At 37.8% G+C, this 23,024-nt stretch overlaps 2 protein-coding genes across 6 annotated transcripts in view; one reads left to right on the top strand and one right to left on the bottom strand.

Annotated features, from left to right (window-relative positions):
- Qin (tudor domain-containing protein qin) overlaps positions 1 to 23,024 on the top strand; it is a 136,493-nt gene that overhangs the window by 67,894 nt on the left and 45,575 nt on the right. The window lies entirely within an intron of this gene.
- Positions 6,616 to 23,024, bottom strand: part of LOC145973594 (uncharacterized) — a 62,186-nt gene continuing 45,777 nt past the window's right edge. For all 3 annotated transcript variants that reach the window (XM_083103116.1, XM_083103114.1, XM_083103115.1), the window contains exons 2-3: positions 21,216 to 21,407; positions 6,616 to 9,932 (exon numbers count right to left, since the gene is read on the bottom strand). In XM_083103116.1, coding sequence (XP_082959242.1) covers positions 9,586 to 9,932; positions 21,216 to 21,407 — 539 coding nt within the window. In that variant the 3' untranslated portion in view covers positions 6,616 to 9,585. The remainder of the gene's footprint in view (positions 9,933 to 21,215; positions 21,408 to 23,024) is intronic.

Genomic DNA, 23,024 nt, shown 5'->3' with positions numbered 1-23,024 from the left:
TTCTGCATTTGTTAACAATTCTTAAATTTTTGTCTCAATCTAAATTAGCGCCACGCGACGAGCATTATTTTTTGGCTCGAAATAAAAATTTGGATGTTTTTTTTTACATCAATACGGAAGAGCGATAATTACGACTCATTCACGCTTTTACTCACTTTCACCGTATTGGTTTACGTGTGACGTAGTTGTGTATCTTCGCATCACTTCTCATTCTTTATGGGATATTTGGATATATCGATTTTATGTTGCAAAGAAAGCAACTCGATGTTGCTGTATATCGACCAATCTTGTCCAACAGGCTTTCTCTTTACATCTCACAAAGATTTAGTGACCATGCACAGGTGACGAAAAGAGATTCTTTCATTTAAACACTCTCTCAAGGTCTTATGGTTTACTTTTTTCCCTTCTTCGTCCAACTATCACTCCGCTTCGGCTATAAACTATATATTCAAATTGCAAATGGAATGGAATTTTTTCCTTACTCTCGAAATCACGTATTTGCTGCGTCCCATGAAAATATTTGCCTCCCAAGTATTTATTTATAAGATTTTGAAATTTCGCTTGTAATGAAAGCGAAATCAATAAGTTCAGAATTAAGTATGTAATAAAATCTGTTTTGCTATATTCATCATTCGTTAAAAATTAAAGAAAACTTTTTTGACGTATTGTTACCGTAAATTTTCCGTAAAAGTGCAAGGATAGACAGTGACGCATGAAAAATGGAATTTCGAAAAGCAAATCGAAAGCCAAAACCCATTGGAATATAACTGTGAATAATCAAGCGCACGAGTATTTTCGTGGGGTTGCAGTTCGATACAGCCGCATTGTGTACACTACCGAAGCGCAATATATCAGCGGGGAAAAAATACTGCCGGATTAACCATAAACCAAAGTGATTTTTAGCTGCACGGATTATTTATAACACGCTCAAACACGATTCTTGGAAATAGATATTTGTTTGACAATGTATTTGACAACCAACTCATATCAATAGATATTTTTGTTGTATAAACTTATATTTATTATATAAGATTGTTAAAAAATATAGATTAAATGATAAATTAAAGCAAAATTCTTATAAAAAAGGCATTTTCCATCTAACATTTAAAATATTTTTTTTAATAAAAATAAGTTAAAATTTGCATGTTTGTGATATTTAAAAACAATTTATTTTTTTTCTTTATTGCTAAAAATTTTGAATTATAGAAGATACTACCTTAATAAATGTTTGTAAATTTTTGATAAATACGTTGACACGTTTTATAATCCTATTTTTGATTAAATCAGATTTTCTAATTTCTTTCTTTTGCGAAATGAACTATAAATAGCTCGAATTTCAATGAATCAAGAGAAAAAAATGTTAATGTAAGTTATAAGAAACGAGCGACTCCAATGCCTGGCACCAAAGTTCTACCTATTGTATTCGAGCATCGAAATCTCCAACACTAGTTCAATTTGCCATTTGGGGCTCTCTTACTTATGCAATTGTCAATTAAAACTGAGACAATTTAATCCTTCATGAAAGATTTCAAACCCTTCTATAAAGAACTTGTTACAAATAGCATTGCTTTAGGACTCTTCAAAATTCTACAATAATTTTAATAAACTGCATATTATGCAATTGTATAATACACTAAACAATTATCTCTGATACGTAATAGTTCGATGATATAGAATAATGTATTTGAGTTTTTCCGCGAATAGAAATTAAAGAATTTAGAAAGTGTAACGCTTAAGTAATATTTTGATTTAAGATAGGTTGCTTTTTGCAACAGCTGTATAATCAAATTGTATAATTAAGTTGTCATAGACTTTTAGAAGAAAACTAAAGTAACACTGTATATTGGAAGAGAATACATTATACAGTACATTCAATTGAAATATGGACTAAGGTTATTATTTCATGTTTTAATTGAACGTACTAATAAATGATATAGTAACAATAGTTAAAGTTCCATTTGTACCATTTTGTACACTCACTCGAGTGTCATCTCGATTGAACATCAGGTTATCTAATTTAGGAGATCGTTTTTTGAAATTGTCGCTAAAACAATCAAATTCCATCAATATTTATATAACGAAGAAGAAAATGTGATAATGAATATATGTAATTGTACACAGAAAAATAATTAGACTATAAGAAACAACTCTGACACGCATGCTTTGATTGTATAAGCGAGATCAGAGAAATATTCGATAAATATTTAATTAATTATTTAATTAACGAGAAACAGTATGCAAATCTGCATGAGTAATTAAACAATCGAACGTATAAAATTAAATTTGCATTTAGCTTGACCCAATATCATCATCGTCGGTTGCATAAACTATTGCTCCACGCAATGATTATATTCGCAAAACCATTGTTTATTTCATAGGTACTGTATAAGCGCGAGAACATAATTTGCGTGAGTATCAATATTTACTTTTCGCGAAAATGTCATAAAATATTGATTGAAAAATCCATCCACAATTGGTTTCCATGCGTTCTCCTCATTAATCTCACCCCCTTTGTCCTTTTTCCGTCAGCATTCTTTGCGCAAATATTATACACTATTTAGTAATGCACGCTGTGAAAGTACAACATTCGCTCGTATCGATATCGAAGAGAAAAGAGAGAGGGATGCGACAGGTGGGGGTGGGGTTGAGCGTCCAGCCGATCGGGAATTTTGCTCTCGACTCGCTCTCGAAACACGCTCGCGAAATATCATCGACGTCTGTGCCCCGCGGGCCTGCCGCGTCATTGGTCGTCGAAAATTAACATGCGAACAACCAGGAAATATCGCGCGAATTAAAAAACCGGACGAAATGGGGAGAGAGCAACTGGCGAACAAATGGGAGGGAACGAGAATAAAAATCGCAGAGGATGCGCATGTTTTTTCTTTTTTTTTTCCTTTTTTTCCTTTTTTTCCTTTTTTTGTTGTTCCACCCCCTTGACCCTAGGAGCTGTTCTGACTCGGTCTCGCGTCTCTATCTCGCTCGTTCGTGTCACGAAATCGTCGATCATCCTACATTTTCATCCGACATTTCTACTTGGGATACGCGGAAATATTTTCGGCCATGTCGAGAATTCGGGAAGCTCATTTTAATTGCGTTTTCATTTCTTACCATTTCACTCGCAATTATATTACGACATTCTTATTATTTGATAATCAAACTAATCCGATTTCTCTATCCTTTTACGTAATGTTTCTGGAGAAAATGTTTGTAGATATAATTAGTCGATGCAATTCTTCTAAATAAAATCTATTTTTTCTAGTTTTTGACCGTTATGCTTTCTGTTTCAGGTAAGACGATAATCTAATTAATCGCTGTCTTCATCCGGTGAGTGATTTATATAATTATAATTTTCCCATTGCCCGCACATGTTCTTCAATTTATTCGCGTCACTGCGTTGAAAATGCAACGGAGAATCGTTCTAATTTATATGGACAGAGCTATGTGCTAATCGATCACTGCGGCATCATTTGCCTGTAATCCTCGGAAGCCTGGCGTGTTAACATCATGTCGTATCGGGTTGTACATAACATACACGATTGAACAATTGTCGATTTAATCCTTTGTGATGAGAGAGAACACGGTTGCAATCGGCGTAAATATCGTATATATTCGAAATATCTCTATCATCGTAGAAAAGCCTGAAAATTCACGCTGTTTTTCCCCAGAAATATTCATTCGCTGCGTCGAATCTAAAACGTATTTATACATGCATTGATACGTCTCTGCATATACATATAGAAATGTATAAAAAGTGGCAGATGTTGTATAATATTTTGCATTTTTCGTTTTTGGATATTTTTAGAAATTAAAATTTAAAATTACACTTTGCGTTTTCTTAAATATTCCTTTAACAGTATCGATTTTGCTTCTCTACATTATAATTTATGAACTCTAGGCGCTTGTTTAACTTATCAAAGTGTAAGATCAGCGTTTTATCTTGCCGCGGTAGGAATATATTAAGACCAGCCGGAAAACGCTTCATTAATAACACAGGTGGACACGTTTGACTCTGTAGCTAGCACGAAGCTCTTTGACGTTGCTTATCGGCGGTGCTGGCGATTGGGCTTCGGGGCGATACAAAATGGAAAACGCTGATAATTTAAGCGGCTCGCGTGGATCGGGGAGCAGAGTGAGAGAGAGAGACTGGCCCGGGCTAATCGAGGGCGTTATTTTATTTGTTGTTGCAGCGCAGCCGATGCACAAAGTTTTCATAAGCGTTTCTCGTGAGCACGTTGAACGCATCTCTCTCCTCTTGTCTCATTTCGCATGAGAACGCTCGTCCGCTTTCTCTCTCGCTCGTAGCATGCGGCAGACAACGGTTAATCAATGGGCTTCAAGCGCAGACTCGCATGGATCTTTCCTGATGGACAGCGGCAACAGCAGCAACAACACGCGGGCATTCGCCTCTCTCCCTTCTGGCAACGAGGGGGAGAGAGGGAAGAGAGCGAAAGAGAAAGAGCGAAATAAAGAGGAGGAAAGAGGAGAAACATCGAGAATTAGGTGGGAAGAGGGAAGTTGGACTAGGACGAAAAGAGAGCGAGGGAGAGAACGCCGCGGGCGCGTAAAACTAGCGAACAATTTAAACTCCCCTTTCAAGTCGTGGCTTTGTTTATGCGAACGAAAATAATTCATCCGCGTGTCCGTCTCCCGCTGACGCGAGCGCGAAAATGGCCAGATATACTAGGTATTCTGAACGGTGTCTCAGAATCGACTTACTTAAACCGATTTATAAAGAATTTATTAATTAATTTATTTATTTATTAAGTTTTCAGAAAAGTTACAAATTTATTAACAATAATCATCATGATTAAGCCTGAAAATATTGTCCGAAATGTTTGTCTTGTCTTTACGCGAATGAAAATTGCAATTATTATTATTATTAATTAACTGTTTCGAGTATTTGTAAATTTACTGCTTCAGTAAATTTACATCCCAGCGTAAAGTGGATATCAAAATGATACACCGAACATAACAGCTGTGAAGTGACATTACATTTGAGGAGTGCAATCGATAAGGAAGCCGAAATGGACAGAGAATTCTCGTTATCGCAAAGTTAGTCTCTGGCGAGTCGCGTGGTCTCTCGGTCCTACTGTCAAGTAAGAGAATTACTTTCGAACTCGCAGACCGATAAAACAGTCCCTCTCATTTGCGCGATCGTCAACCCGATCCTCGCGCGAATCTAAAAACTTTCCGCGCTCGTAAATGAGCCACCTGGATGCTCGGTTTTATGGTCCATTTGCATCCGGCTTTAAAAGTTACGTCAAAAGAGTCTTGCGATTAAGGGCGCGAAAGTGGTACATCTTCGTGAATATTAATCGTCGTTTTTTGGCCATCAATTCTCAGAATTTTTGTCGAAAAATTATGACAGATATTCTCAATCGTCGCTTATAAATCCTTTTTGGTTTTATTTTTATTTTTAACTTTATTTATTTATTCGTTTTTCGATTAAAAATATTGTGTTTGATGGCAATTCGTTTGCGATGTTGAATTCACATCATATCGCTCTATCGATATACCATTTTTCCAATAGTTTAGAGAAAATGCCAAATCAATGTCCAGAGCGCAGACGTATCGAATGGCAACTGAAACGAGCTCATTCATAAAATTGGATGAATCTGGGGATGTTGAGGGACATTGCGCACACGCGCATAGTGCACTTGCACGAAATGAGGGAGGGAAGAAAAATGCAAGAAAAGGAGCGGGAAAAATGGCAAAACTCCCGGCGAAATTGGATCCTTGAAAGTGGTTCGTGCTGGCCTACCTGATTATCTGATTTCGTTGATGGATTCTTAGACTCCTCCGTTCTTCTCGCTTTGCCAATCCGCGCATCCACCTTTCTGGACAATAACTCTAAATGCTAGCCAATATTAGCCGATCTCGCTTTATGACCGTTTTGAATAAACGATTTCGTATAATTGTGCGAGTGAAAATTGTACATGATAGTCTAGATATCATTTGCAAGACTCACACTGTATTGACTGTAAATATATAAGCTCTATATAGTCAAAGTATAAGTTGAATTGAGACATAGGACAGTGATTTTTAATTAATTTTATGCGATTGAAAAATACTATTTCAAAAAATATTCTGATATTCGTAATTAACAATTGCTTAATTGTCAGGATGTCTATATAAATACACAGTATGAAGAATATCAGATACAATTCGAAATGAATGTGATAGAAGAGAAAGGAAGAGGGAGGCGGAGGGAGATAAAATAAAATTAAAACAAAAACCATAGAGACAAACCTCAAAACGTACCATCGTGCCGCACTAACTCAGTTTGTGAAAAAAAAAAAAATTTTGATACAAAACCAATTATTTCGCGAAATGCAACTTGCGGTTCATTTAACGTATCAGGTATCTGATATTTTATATAAAACTCCATTCGTGGTGTATAGAGTTTGTGGTGTATAAGTTCAATCAATTGTGGCCGCAGTGACCGCGCTCGCCATGATCAAACCAATACTTTCGCAACTTTTTTTTTTAATAATTCTCAAGTTTCACAAACGGTCTGATTATCGAAAAGCTCTATAATATATTGCGTTATGTACCTTTTCAATTCTCTTACCTCGTCTAAATTTTAAATTTGAAAATCTATAAAAGTAATTACACGTTTATTGTTTATTTAGCACATATCTTATCGCATATAATAATATTTTTAAAGAAATAATTACTTCGATCTTGTCCTAAAAATAAAATTATCCATCAGATGCATCCATAATTATTAAAATGTCAATCACTTCATTCGCCTTTAGGATACGTCTTTCAACAGCGCAGATTTAAACTGAAAATACTGAAGATGGATTAAATTGAATTTGATCCAAAATTAGACTATCACCGCGCGTCCTTTTTTTATTATTGCTTTCGCGTGAATGATTGGTTGACGCGACACTTAAATCGAGTTAAATATGATTCATACTGAAAATGCGATTATAGGTAAAAATGGACAAAATGCCGCTGTCAATTAAGGCATATTTAATCGCACTGCGTATAAACCGCGAGCGGAACGAATTAGTTAAGATTTTCTGTCTTATAATCAAATTAAGCGTGACTCTTCAATCCTCCGGCTTAAATCTTGCCACTTGTTTAAGAAGCGATCTTTAATTTCACTGAAATTGGTCTCTCTCCGTTAACCCTTTCTCATCAGCAAATTGCCTAGCAAAGGCATCTTTCACTGAAGATGCATCGTATCAAGAAGTTTTCGAATTAATTTACCGTAACTTCCTCTCGTAAAAGTTCCTTCCCTTATATTCAATAAAAATTTCAGTAATTGCATTCTTGTATAAACGTTCGGGACTTTATGAAGATTATATTCCTTGTCGGATATCGGAGAATCGAAGATAGCTAAATTTCGGGATATTTTTTTAATCGCACATTTTCATCGCCAATTGCGTTTATTAGAATTTTGCAAACATATTTCTTATTATTATATCGATTAAATATTAAGGTATCTTTTTTTAACAAAATCACTAATGAGTTTATAACGTTATGAAACAAAATTGGTATATCATGGCTTAGTGTAGATACGTATGATTTATCTCTATTATATACAAGGCACATGTGTTCATTCCATTGCAGAAAGCGCTTATATCAAACGTTACAAATGACAGTGACATTACACAAAATACGCATACGCTTGCTCATTCACAATTTCAACAACTAATTAACACTACGAACTCGTGCTCGAGGGAGATATCTCGAGTATAGTTATTAGTTATGTCTACCAGTGTTTCTATACAATGAAAAAAAAAAAGGACAAAAGTCGCAACCCGCGATTCGATTGTGCGTATCGTGCATACGCTCGTTTATTAGTCGTGGCGAGAATTCGTCGCGTGACGATCGCTTTTCAGAGCGCTACGAAACGCGAGCCGCAACAATATCGCGCGATCACACAACATGCCATTACTAATTGCCGGCAAGCCTGCCGTTGTCGTACTTCGCTCGGGCATCACAATCAAAATGTGTAATCGTATTATCAGCTATTGATTTCGGGCGTCAACTTCTACGCTCGCTCATGTCACACACGCGCAACGATTTCTTCTTGCGATGCCGTTTGAAACAGATAGCGGTTTATATTGTTGCAAAAATTATTTATTTTGCAAAACTATGCAATTTTTATATTTTTAAACAATTACTCGGATTAAATAATTTTTGCACATATTTTTAAATAAATATGTTTTAATAAATATATAAAATATTACACTTTGCGCCATGAATCGTTGGATGAAACAGCAATGTAAGTTATAATGGTAAATCGTAGTATTTTTATATTTTGTCAGAATAATTTTACATAAAAATTGATGGTATTATACATAAAGAAATGGCAAATTTTTATTCGTTTTTAATCATCATTACTTTGTTCAACGATTCATACAACAATATATTAACAAGTTGATGATATTTTCGTTTGATACTTTATGCGTTTTCGCAATCGATACTATATTTACAGTAACAAATTAAAAATATTTTGACGATATTTGCCTATTTATATATTTATATGTATATGGACATAATTTAGCGTGTATAAAAACTCACTTCTAAAAATACAACGAACATTATGATATTCGCAAAATAGCAAAGCGTAATTAAAATTGATTTATTTTTGGGTTGGTAAATATAATTAACCAAAGATCACTACTGAAAACTACAACGAAAATCGCGAAAATCTATCAAATATATTATAGCACAATCGAAGCATTGTTGTGTGAGGATCGCATTCGGGTTGATGATCGATCATAGAACATGTAGTTGATTGATTTTCGCGCAAATGTGTCGATGGCACGTGACTCTCATACTTCCGCTAACAATCAACTTCCGTAGTTTCTTATCCACCGACGAGATGCGCGATAGACATCCGTAAAGATGACATGTCGATGACATCCGTAAAGACGCTGGTAGAAAGAAGAGAGCTACAATAGACGGATGAGATCTCATCAATGATTAAAAACCTTGAGTATCGATGTGAATCGTGGGGACGTGAATGTGGAAGGGCAAATGTGAGCGGAAGAGTTTATCTCCGGTTCCGGTTCTTATTGACACAGCGGTGCTCAGCATCGACGAGCATCCTTCTCGTCCTCTCAGCGCCAGTCTTCGCTTGCGAACGAAAGATCTTTGTCATTTCGATATTCACTGGGCAAAGATTGATCTCTTTCGATAATCTCCAGATGCAGAGTGGCTCTTCAGAGTGGCGTGTTTTCCTTGCATCGGATGTTCTCGAATGTTTCGCTCACGTTTCCTGTGAAAGTGTTTTCGCAGAGTCGTGATAGTGCCCAGGCATACATCTCACGATAGTTTGTCGATCAGTATAATGGAATAGTTAAGTGACTACGATTGATTCGAAGATCAAAGAATCGAGATTCTTGAAGTAGTACGATTCGCAACGATTTATTAAAGAAGATAAAAGGATATCTTGTGTGGATTTTTAAAGACCTGCGGCGCTTTTTTACGATATTTCTCTCTGTATGGCGAGGGAAAGTGTCTTCCATCTCGAACGACGATGACCGTTCCCTTTCTTCCTCTCGCCTCTTCTCCTCTTCTTTTCTTGATTCGAGGCGAATATCGCGTGCCGTCTGTTCGGCCTCTTCATTTCCTACGCACGAAGATATTCTCCAGAAGCTCCTTTGTGATCAGTCGGTGAGGTCTGGTCGGGCTCTCGGTGGGCGTACCGTAAAGTCGACTGTTGATGGCGTAAAGCTTCGGGCTGAGCTCGCATCTCACGTTGAACCACCAGTCGCAGACAAATACCGCTTGGCTGAATTGCGTGCCGTTCGGACAGAGAAACGTTGCCTGTCGCCCGTCTATGTCACAATAATGCCACGCCTGGCATCTCGTCTCTACATCGGCAAAGAAGCCGGGGAAGGACTGGTCGTCGCAGTAGAAATTTGTGTAGGGCACTTTCCCCAGCACCGGATAATCCGTGCCTGGCCGACCTGCAATTGTAATAAGTACCGTAAGTTCTTCCGCGTTAAAGAAAGATTGATGTAAATAATTAATCCTCTAAAACCTTATTTTTTTATAATAACACAAGTCGTATCGGTAAATTTAATTGCCATATATTGTTTTAATATTCTTTTTTTTAATCAAAGTGTATTTAATGAATCCAAATTATGGATAATATTTTAACGACGTGGATGGAACGATCTTTGAACATTCAAATGTGTTTCATCATCCCACTTGATATCGTTCGATCGTATATTCCAGGCCCTAAATAATTCACGGTTTATTCCGGCTGTAATTTCAGCGCTCACGGATTCCCTTTGCGTGAAATTCGCAAACACATATAAAGCGGCGATTTGGACGAATTAACTACCTAAATGAGCGGAGAAGTTAAACGAATCGATGTGCAACCGTGGTTCTTTGCCCTTTTTTCTTTTTCGATCCTTCGTTATTTTTGCAATCGTAGCCGTTTGAATCTCATTAGAAGGTTGTATTTTATCGCACAGTTTTATTCGGACGATTGTGGTAGAATATGTATCGAAAGCTAAGAAATTTAGAAATATTATTTCCAATAATTTTGTTTAGATAAAAGTGAAAGAAAAAATAAAGGAAAATATAAAAAATATAGAAAAATAGATCTCTCTCTTTCTCTCTCCCTCTCTCCCTCTCTCAAAAGAATATAATACAGTTTTGAATATTTGATAATTTAATTTATATTTATATTTATATTTATTTAACAAAATTGCATTTGAAAATTTGTATCTATGACAGTTTCATTTTGCGGATTATATTTTTTTACACAAGAAAGATGGAGTTTCGTCTTTTTAGATTTGTCAATTTTTCGCGACGTATCAAAATATTTTCGCGTTCAATATTGATACATTTCTAATTTAATATCGGCAAACGATAAACGAGTAATTCCGGAAGAAATCGCGATCGCGATCAAAAGGGGTGAAAACCAAAGTTAGACAACTTAAAACGATTTGCGGTTGAGAAAGGCTCGTAGGCGCATTAAAGTGATCGTTAAAAGAGCTCCAAGAAAGTGCCCTCGGGGAGGATCCTTCATCCCCATCGTATTTTCCGTCCTCGTCGTCTCTCGTCCTCGGTCTGAGGTTTAACGGAAAACGAAATAATTAGACTGACACGTTGCGCGAGCATACTTACGAAACGGGTGAATAGCTCGAGAACGAGAATACGTTCGACAGTGTTGTCGCCGTGGATTCTACCAAAGTTATAATTACGCGGACCCAACCGCTGTGAAGCCGAGAGGGAAAGAAAGGAGGAGAGAGAGAAAGAAGAAAGCGGGAGATAGCGGAAGCGAGACAATGAGCGTTTATTCCGTGCAGCGGAATCTCTTCCGCTGACAAAACAGGTCGGACAAGCGACGCAAGCTGCGAATTTCGTATGGATGTCGGTGCGATACGGTCGAGTTTATGCGACCGTGTCTCTCGTGGAAGGTGCACGTACTGTATACGTTTCCGGGGTGTTGTGCGCGCGTACAGACCGGTCCATTTCGCCGCATCGGTATTCCTGCAATGCGCCCGAGACGAAGCCTGGCCAATCCGCTGTTTTCAGCTAACTTGAACGAGCCTCCGTCGAGCGATATCGACGCGAAAATTTCTCGACTCGCTAGAAAGCCAAAGTGCGGGACATGTGTAAAACAAATAACAAAACACGCTAAGTAATATGTGCATCATTATACAGGATTCTTACTATTCAAATGTGATTTCTAAATTTAATTATTAAATATTAATAGAAATTGACTCGCAAATCTAATAAAACTTTATACTTGTTGCGTCGCTTGAATTGGATAATAAATTTTAATCGACTTTAGAGTTTGCATCTATACAATTAATAATAAGTTTGGTTTAAACGTAAATAATCTTTACATAAAATTGCATGAAATATAATTGTATAAAATTGTAAAAAATATGTGCAATGTTTATTTTTTATATTAAAATTCATAGATATTTTTAGCAAATTTATTTAATATTATAATTTTGAGAGAGAGAGAGAGAGATTTTAATTAAAGCACGTATCTTTCAGAATTTATTTAGTATAATTTCATTATAAATTTACTTTGAGACATCTTACACTATCTCTTTCTACATTCTTCTCATTAGGAACATCTCGTTGTTTCGCCTTCGTCACGATTTTACGAACGATATTCTTGCTTGGCAAAACTAAGCTCGATGAGATTCGAATAGCTACCCAGCCAGAGACATGAAGAAGTAGACAGATGATGAAGAGAGATAGAGAGAGATAGAGATAGAGATGTATAGATAGATAGACAGAGACAGAGAGAAAGAGAGAGAGAGAGATTGGGAGGAAACAGGAGTGGAGAGACAGAATTGTTCGCGATCCGGGGACAAAACAGGATGCCGTATTGACGTAAAATTATTTAGACGGCATTACTCATTTTCCCAAACAAAACCAAGCAATGTTTTTGTAATTGTTATGCTGTTTATTATGCTTTTATGCTTTTTTGCACCATTAAAATTGCAAAACTGTTGCGTTGTTATTAACGCAGAAAAAAAGCACTGTTATTAACATGGAAAATGTTCATATGAAAATTTTGATATCTATATATTTTAATTTGCCATCATTTTGATAATAATGGATCATTACAATAGTGATAGTTTGTATGACGGAATTTTTTTTAAGATAAAATAACTTGAGAACAAAAAACGAGTAATAATTTTTTTCCGATAATAATGCTTAAGGACAATTACTTACAGTTTAATGCAAAATTATTCCGTGGCACTCTTTTGCAGCTGACGGTTTGAAATTGAACATTTAAATCACGATATGAGATTTAAAAAAGATTGATTATCCGCGCTTAGGGCGCGGTCTTTCGTGGAGAGTTAACGAAGGAACTCTCTTAATAAGCGTCGACCTCGTTTTCAACTTCCTTCGCCAATCGGAGAAAATGTCGGATCGCCGTCGGTACTATCTTCGTCGAGTACTTTTTAGCATTACTTTAAGGGAAGCGTGCGGGCTCAGCAATTCTGTTCTTGCGAATCTTACGCGTTGGCACGTGGCCAAATCTCTCCGCGCGAGACCGGTCTTGTTATCTTTGCCGCCGAGAGAATGGCGTGTTCTCCTCTCTCGCATGTAATCTTATAAAACCCCACGTCTTTCTCTTTCGCAAGTAAAATACAAATCCTTAAAATCAAGACCGGGGCGCGTTGCACAAAGTTAAACGTCGCCGGACTGCTGGCAATGGCGAAGGATCCTTGGCGGCTTCCTGTGCCCTCGCGCTTTATTTAACTTGTCTAAAGAACTTCTTACCGAGACCCGCGTTTCGACTGGCTGACCATGAGTTTTAAAAATGATCGAACGTAATCGCAGGAAATTGTCTGTTTTCAGAAACGCACGTCGATTAATATTTGGACAAACATAATTTCGACACAATCTCGTTGAAAAAATAAATTATATTTTTAACAAACAGATACATATTTTTCGCACATTTTATAGAAAATTAAATTACATTCTTTTCATTTGTACGAGCGATTATTTCGCCCGACGTTTCTAACAAGAGCGCTCTGCTGGTCGTTTGACAGCGCGATCTCTTTTTACGATTCGAGTTGTACGAGCGCGCACTGCAAAGTCGATATTCCTTGCGCGACGAATCGCGGAACTCTCGCCGGATGTATCGGGAAACGCAATGAAAAGTTCGCGTAGAGACTTGGATCGCGCGCCGGGAAACTTCTGTCTCGAATTACTGAGGCAGAAATAAATAAGCAAAATGGGATGTGCACGAATCAAAGGATCCTCCTTCTCTCTTCTTCTCTCGTCTTTTACTCTTTGCCTCTGCCTTTCTTCGCTTCTTTTGCCGTGTAGGAACTCTTTAACGAGTACCAACGATAATAGATATATCCCTCTTTCTCCCCGTATCTCTGGATGTTCCTCGTTGACGTTATTATCGCCGGCAATTAAAAGACATCAAGGGTTATATCTTCTCCTTTCTTCAATCCTATATCTTCTCCTTTCACAACTTTCTTTCGATGAACGAAAGAGTCATTCGCGAAAGAGAAGCGACGCTGATATTCATGATACGACTTTTTTTCCAAATTATCCGCACGTAAAGAGAGATGCAAAATTATATTAACTTTTGCAAAAATTCGGAAAAGACTTATTCTCTTACGTCACGAGACAAAAAGACGTTAGAAAAAGAGCGTCGCTATGGTAGCTTGCGCCGTAAATCCGCATCGTCAGGTCGACGGCGTGTGAAGCGGCAGATTAATTGATCCTTTCGTCAGATGCAAGACATGTAATTATCTAACGACTTATTCACGATAACGCGATCATTAATTTAAAATTGCTCGACGTCAGCAGCGTACGAGTTCTTTTTGTATATATCATGCACACGTGTGGATATAGATATATAATACACACACACTCAAGCTTGTATTATTCATCGAATGAATGTCGATACGGCGAAGATGATTGCTCGGTAACAACGCAAGTGTCAAGTGAGAATCGAGAGGCGCATCTCTATCGATTAATCCGGAATGTATCCGGTGCACGCGTGCACGCATGTCTACAGGCAAATGCACTCGCGCGAGTGGAAGCGAATCGCTTTTGGATATCACAAGCGTTGTCTTACGCAATGAGAATGCTCCGAGCCTAGTCTAACCGTGTCGCGCGTAATGAGGCGGAGAGCCCGAAATGGCTTCGGATCATACCGAGACGATTAAACAGCCCGTTCCCTGTGATTATTCAGCTGTTCGTTCGTTTACACTTTGGACACGTTTGTCCTATGAGCGGGATATTAATCCTCTCAGTGGCGCGAATGATGCAGCATGGCATTAATTGCACATGCGAGGATTCCGAATCGTTCCTCTCGTAAAGCCCGGGGATATTAGCGTGTTTTTGATGGATTTTTTTTTATATTGATTTCGATATTAAAACCGAATTATATATCGTTTGACAGAATTAATTCTTCGTTTTAGAGCGAATCAATTTCATAAATTATCCTTTAATCATAAATCATGCAGAATAGATAAATAATTATTATATCATTATTTAAATCCGCTTTCGATAATTTATAATTCGCGAGGCAAAATTCTATTTGTGATTTTATATATTTTTTGATTGTCTCATATAATTTCAATGTAGCCTAACATGTGTTTAAAATATGTATTTTATTATTTATACACATTTATATATATGCACAAAATTAGAAATAGAAATTGTTGCAATTCATAGCTTGTCTAAAATCAGCTTTAATTATAAAACGTACAGAAATCATTATTTAATTGTCATCATTTAATTGTAAATTATACGGAATAAAATATAAATCGTTATTTAAACATAAAAACGAATACAACATTGCAAAAAATATAAAAAACTCTTGAAATTAATGCAGACAAATTATCCATATTCTCTTTCTCACGCTCTATAAAATTATTAAAAGTATTTATATCGTATATTATATTATATTATATTAATTAATTATATTATATTAATATATATTATATTAATTATTACAAGTATTTATTATATATTATATACAGGGTGTCCCGAAACTACTGCGAGATATTTTAAAGGCAGATTCTCTGGCCAATTTAAAAACGATTTTTCCTCAGCGAAAATGTCGCGGCACTAATAGTTTTCGAGTTATAAACGATTGAAAATAAAGGGTTTTTCGCAAACTAAGCCTTATGGGAATAAAATATTAATAAAGTCACATTCTTTAGTTAATTTTAGGTAGAGTTTACTTTAATAGAATTTTAATTTAAGGTTTAGTTAGAAAGATACATGATGACAAAAATTGGGAATATGCAAAAAATAATGATCTCCCTCGATATTTTCGCTGAGGAAAAATCGTTTTTAAATTGGTCAGAGAATCTGCCTTTAAAATATCTCGCGGTAATTTCGGGACACCCTGTATACGCATATATACGTATATCTTGTTTGTCTAAAATTTTTTTAGTAAATTTGTCTTTACGAATGTTTCCGTTCTGGCAATTACATGTTTGCGTTTCCAGCTGAAGGGCGAAATTTCAACGTCTGCATGATTCGCGATCACGCACGAATCTCTCTCTCTCTCTCTCTCTCTCCCCCCCCCATTCCTCCTTATATCCTCAGCACTATCCATCTTCTTCTCTTTTATGTTTCATTGCTAATCATCGTCGTAAAGTCAGCCAGGCGCACAGGACGAGGTTTGCTGCAACTACCCTTCAACCCGTATTGTTCTCTCGGTCCATCTTGCTCCAATAGACCCTCGTTTCCTTCTCTCGCCATCTCTCCTATCGTCTCTCCATTCCCTTGTGTACGCTCCTCTCTATCTCCTTACAGGTTAACTCCTTTTTCCCCGCCATTGTCCGTATGTCATGAAATGCACGTAAGGACGTACCTGGTTAGTTTTCCGCAAAGGAAAGAGGAAATGCGGGGCGAAACGGGAAAGGAAGAAAAGACGAGAGAGAGAGAGAGAGAGCCTAGGAGTGTAAGTGAGACGCATATAACGAATCCCGTATTTTCTTTCCTCTTGCATCTCTCTTTCTCTTCTTCTGTCCTGCTTGGTTCCTGCAACTCGCTTCCGTAGGAACTATGACATTGAGGAGAGCCGCGTTAGTGCAGAGTTCGTCCGGAGTTGGACTATTTCATTATTCTATCCGAGAATACTGAGCCCAGGTTCGAAGAGTGAGAGGTTCCGTGTGACTCTTTGGGAGATTGAAAACTGTCAAGTCAATGAGATACATTTACGTTACCATATTGATTCAGCGTCGCAGCTATTAATTCTTTTTTCTCCCGCTATTTGTTCAGAGATGATTTTATTTTGCATTCGCATTAGGTATCAGAAAGAGAAAGAAAAACAAACGGCATTCATTAACGAAACATATAGAAAGCTATTTTTTACATTTTTCGAATTTTTTTATTATATATCGGATATATATAATAAAATGTATAATACTGGAAAAATAACTAATTAATAGATTTAAAAGTCATAAAATATGAGAGTAAAAAAGATTAAGGTACGTAACATTTATTACACGTTTTTTCGCTCTAAATTAAATTTTTTATTATCAAGTTACATACCCATTATTGTGCACATTTCACAAACATATATTTATATATATTTCGAAATGCACATGACACGTATATAATTTTTATGTCTTTCGATAAAGGTTTTTATACACCTCGTTATTTTCAAATCCTCTATGCTACGCGAAAATTTATTTTTTATTTTCTTGCGCTATTTTTATTCTTCCATCTTCTCGTGTTTCATCTCGTTATTTTTGTCCCCCGCCTTTGTCATTCTCGTTACACCATCTTCCCCATCGATTCGGCTTCTCGCTCCCTTTGCACACCCTGCAACAACTCAGCTGCTTCGGAGCGTCATGATCAGCCCTTGTCGGAAGGGTGTCACGGTAGTTAGTCGACACACCGGAGTTTACGATAGAGCGACGCGACGTCGTAAATTCCTCGTGCATTGTTTGAGAATTTGTAAACGCTAATCGGTCCTCGTCGTGTCGACGAAAGATGCCACGACATCATTGTCATCCTCGTCATCGTCGTCGACGATGTCGTTCTTGTTGTCGCTCTCCGCTTCAAGATTAACGTCAACGAAGGTCTCATCCGTCGTCGATGGATATTCGCGGAATTTTCACGCCGTCGCCCTGGCAAAATTTCTCAAATTCACGCCTGATGTCGCGCTGCACATTTATCGGATCGCTCGGGGAAAATGACTGGGCCGATAATCTATCCCTGATTCATATTGAAATATCGGAGGAATATTATTAGATTATTTCCCTCAGGTGCGTAGAGAGTATTAAAAATAAGGGCATTTTGAGAAAGGTTTTCGTAATATCCAACTAATGTCTGTATTTTCGAAACTCACATTTTCTTTCTGTACACAATGCGACACGGATTTATTTATATAACGATATATATTTATCTATAGATTTATCATCGCTGATGATTATCGCACCGTTGATTATAGAGCATTTAAACATACGTAACATTCGTGCGTTACAGCGAAAGCGCGATCGATTTAATCGCGCGGCGAAATACGTTTAACGCGTTATCAAATAATCAGATCTCGTAGAACAATGGTCGACAGATTAATCGCGTATACGCATATTATTCGCGTTTCGACGACGGGCATAAATCCTCGCGGCAGAGCCGGAAATAAATATTCGTTCTTCGTAAAATTTCACGAGTACCCTATATTCCGATCGTATACTTATGATCGTATTTAATTTAATATATGAATTTTATGCGCACCCCGTGCGTTATATACGTGTACACTTATAAATCAGTCGGGTCGACATCTTCTATCGCGTGTAACGCGCGCATGCAGGGTTGCCCTGCCGGCGCAGTCTCTACCCTCCGATGGCGCGATGTGCAAACTCCATTATAGGAATTTTCCCTCCGAAGGCTACAAATATTTTACGATCGATCGACTAAAGGGAGACGGGTAAGTGCCGGTCGAAGGGTGACGGAGGAAAATCGAAGAGAATGCCGCTTGCCTGCCTGCATTACGATAGGTCAGCATCGAAATTGCGAGTCTTCAAAGAGCCCATTAGCCGGCACAAAGTGACATAAATCGCGCTTAAACGCAATACGACCGCGCGTTTAATGGGCAACAGGATTATCGCGGTAACTTGAGAATAAGCCCCCTCGCTTAAAAATATTCCACTTAATCTTATAGTCAGTCTCCTGCCACGAATGCGTGCCCGCTCTTTACGATTTACGATAAGCTATTACTTTTTAACCGAACGAATCTGCACCGCGAAGATTACTTTGCGCATTCGCTTTTAATAGCGAGGAGGAAATTGTTAATGCATTAATTTCTTTTATAATTTTTATAATTTTCTTCAATATAGAGAAGCATGCCGGAAGAAGGCTGCGTCACACACTGATGAAGAGATTAATAGCGTTTCCCGTTCAATTACTCCGACGTGAATTTACGATGCCGCTAATGCTGTTACCTTAAAATAATGATTTTTAGAGCTGAAAACGACCTTCGCACCATGATGAAAACTAGTAGGCAGACAACGGAACGGTGCATTACGCGTATAATGTGTCAATTTTGAGAGTTTACATTACAAAGTGTCTTTTATTATTTATTTATTTAACACAAAACAATATCATTTTATTCGATATTCTAAATTAATTTCGCATGCAAAAATTTCAAATTACGGAAACATTTTCTCTCGAATAATTATTACGTCATCGCATACTTCAACCCCAATATGTAGAATAGTTGATAATTTCATAGAACAACTTTGAGGCTCTGAGCGATCTTTTAAAGCGCTTATCGATAAACGCCATTGTTTAATTCAAACAGAGTTAATCCGTCAAAGTCCATAATTCCCTGAAACTTGTCGACTACTATAACTATAATGTCCTAATTCACAGATGCTCCGATTCGTGTCTGCCAAATATTAATGTTTTTAATTTTGATTTTTATAATGTATCAAAATTTATGAGGTATGGGCCGCGTATAAGTGCAGTTATTGACGGCAGTAATTATGCGATTAAAGTTGCCAGCGAGCTTTAATGGGTTGATCGGCGAAGGCAGACAAGCGAGAGATTAAAAATGCCGATATCGGAAAGTTTGTATCGATCGGCCGATGCGATATATCAAGCGAAAGAAACTTTCGGGACGTTAGAGAGAAACGCGTTAGAGAAATTGGCAGAGCCCGACGATGGGAGGAAAAAGGGGATGGATGCAAGAGGGATGCGATGCGGGCCCTTCTTGTTTCGTCCGTAGATAGAAAGCCAACTGCGGAATATCAGCGAAATTGCAGCTGGAACTGTTCCTTGGCGGCGATGCGCGTATTCGACGAATTTCTCGGTTTAAACGCGCTTTATGCGACCGCGGACGAGAGAGAGGGGGAGAGGTATAAGAAGCGGATGTAGAAGATAAGTTATTGCTCGTCGAGGTATGCGCGCGGCTACGTATTTCCTTATATATTATATATTTCCGCTCGTGCGTCCGCATCTTTCTCCTCGTTCCACCGTCTATTGTCGGCGGGATTACCCGTTGAAGGGTGTTCATGAACGCAGCGATGGTATTGCGTCGTACGTCTAGATTTAAATCCCATCCATTTGCGGCCGGCGAATCTTATATAATCGCAGCCGGCAAAGCGTATCGCGCTCGACCTGATGTTTCATTCGCATGGATGGCGAGATCCTCGGTCTCGTTACTTCAGAGAATATCTGGACGTATAATATGTGTCTTGAAATTATCGACACTGTAAGAAATGACGAGTTTCTCGGTCGTTTCGAAGCCGAATTTTTGTAATTTTTGAAATTGAGCGTCATTTTTTTCAATTCTTTAACTTTATAAATTATATAAATATTATTAATAAATAATATTTATATAATTAAATAATATAATAAATAATAATATTATTAATTTTATAAATTATATAAATATTTTTGTTTTAAGTGATCTTTATGTTAAAATTTTGTCAAGTTAATAGTTGATAATTGAAAGAAGTGTGTCAATTTTGATATTTTTATTAAGGAAAAAGTGAATTTGTCAGAAAGAATCTGTTTTTAAAGTATTACTTACGCGTTTCATATACATGTGTCAATTTGTATCTGCAAAGAACAAGATTAATAAGATCTTCCTTCAGTCGCGATACAAGTCATTTCGCATAAAAGCTTTGAGGATGATGATTGTACGAATGAATATTAGACTCTCCAACTTTCGGCTGCATTTTTCATCCTTATGGATAAAACATGGCGGTTGCAGACGGTATTTTAAAGAAAAGGGTCAATTCCGCGCATTCCTGGCATTTCTCGCAGTCTGGCACCGTCGAGCGTGAAATATTTCCTGCTCGAGAATACTGCAGATACGCGTTCGACGGAAGACGCGTCTAACGCAATCGACTTGTCTCCTCTTTCTCTCTCTTTCTCTCCTATTTCGTCATATCTTGCGCTTTCTCCATTTCCTCATTATTCCCGGACAAGTCCCTCGCGAGTTCAACGATGGATCCTCATTTCAGTGTAGTTCCTCTTCTCCTTTTATTTTCTTCTCGAGTAAAAACACGATTGGCCGATTTTTTTACGCGACGCGTCCACTCGATGTCAAAAGAAGAAATGTTCGGCGAGGAGCAACAAGATGAGCGAGAATGGGGTGAAGCTAGATAAAACGAAGGAGACAGGCAGGAATGGATTGCAGAGACTGTGTACACTATATACACAGAGGGAGAAAAACCGAGGTGATGCTGCGTCGACCGGAATCGGTCGGTGGAGCCCACAAACAGCTCACAAAGAGATAATTTTGCGCGAGGGGTGAGCTTGTTTATACGTACCGGGTATCGATTTGCCAAGATCCAGGTACTCGCGCACAGACGGGCTCAGGAATCCGGGCGGCACGACCGGCGCTTCGTTCGTAGGATTATTCCTCTCGTCCACCGGATCATCGTAGTAATAATCGTCTTCATCGGGATCGAGCGGCTTCGCTCGCTTCGACACTTTGTCGCCCCGACCGTCACGCGTACCGTCTGTAAAAGAAACATTCTGCTATAACGTACATCCAAGGATTAAGTAAAATTGTAAAAAATAATTACAGTATAAAATTGAAAAAAAAAAAATGTTAAACTGCCCTTAAATATTACATTTAGCACGTTCTAAAAATTATGACACATTAAAGTTTTAAATGTAAAATTTTTTCGGATAATTTACGTACGATTAAATTTGTCAAGTTTCGAATTAATTAATTTTTATTGTGATTACAAGATTTGCAGGACCTTATATTCGATATTTAAACGTTTAAAAAACTTGTTTGCTCATTGAAGCCGATATCAAATTATAATTTTAAAAGTGAAAAATTATAAAATTTTTTTTCTTGCAAACTAAATTAATTTTTTCGTATTTTATTTAAGTCTGATATAATATTGGTAGTAAAATACACATGTATATAACTTTCATCTGCACATGTCGCAGCAGATTTCCAACCGAAATAAACTTGTGACAATTGATCAAGATTTATAGTTATTTATTAATCAAATGAGAAAAGAGACTTCATTATATTCATTAATCTACTTGAACGCGAATGATGATTTATGTATGGAAGAAAAAAGCAATTTATTTTGGCACATGATTTTTCGCTTTTGATATCATAATTCGATAGAACGTCAATGAGGGACCAGGGGACCTTTCTCAAGTATTCTGATTCATCGAAATCCGAGTCAAAATTGTTGCTCCACGGGACTAATGGTTGCATTATCTCTCTAATTGCATTGTCCACTCGCCTTTCTTCCCATACTAATTCGCATGATTGAAGTTCTACTATTTCTGCCGTTATTTTCTTCCTGATGAGTCTCGTCTGTATGCGGAAGAGAAAGAGCGGATTCGGAAAGGAGAGAAGGAAGCGCCGCGCCTGCAGCCTCCGGGGGCTTGGTCATTTGAGCAATCTGAAATTTAAATCATTTGAAAATGCGGCCGACCGTCACGAGGTGGTTCCCGGAGGTAAACAAATTTTTACAGTCTCTTTAATTCATGCGGAGGAACGTTTAATCGATATTGTCCACGCCGCCCGCTTGTTTTTCCTCCGGGAGGAAAAATATGGCCGCGTAATACCGGCGGTACCGCAGACGCATGCGGTATGGTATTTGCGTTCCAGATGTGTTTCGTTCGATTCGCAAGATTCCTCCTATCGTACGTCCTCGCTGAATATTAATACGTCGTTCGCGGGGATTTTCGCGAAACCTTCGTGCGTACGAAACATTTGCATTTTACAGTACAGCGCGTCTTTACCAGGCATGTCAAACATCGATAACTTTCCGTAATACACGATCGACTCGATGTCGAGGAACGACCGATAACGGTTCGATAAATGGGGAGCGGACGCTGCGCCTGAAATTAATTAGCACCAGACTCCCGAGGCGTGTTAATTTCATTATCGAGTACGGAGTCGCGTCGACCGTTTATACGAATGTATCGTGAATAACGCAGTAGATATCGGTCCACGGTGGCCGCAAAACTTGGGCGGTCCTCTTTTCCGTAGGTATGTATCTCGCGAAACTTTGCGCGATCTATAGCGCGAATGGACCAAGTTTTATCTCGGTCGAGGACTGGGTCAAGCCTGGAAAATCTTGAGTCTCTGGTTCTTTAGAATA

This window comes from Camponotus vicinus, unplaced genomic scaffold, assembly GCF_025532165.1.
Source record: "Camponotus vicinus isolate PSW18456_S1 unplaced genomic scaffold, iyCamVici1.0 SCAF_6, whole genome shotgun sequence".
NCBI lineage: Eukaryota > Metazoa > Arthropoda > Insecta > Hymenoptera > Formicidae > Camponotus > Camponotus vicinus.
Note: the sequence above shows the minus strand (reverse complement) of the source record. Positions and strands in the feature narration are given on the sequence as shown.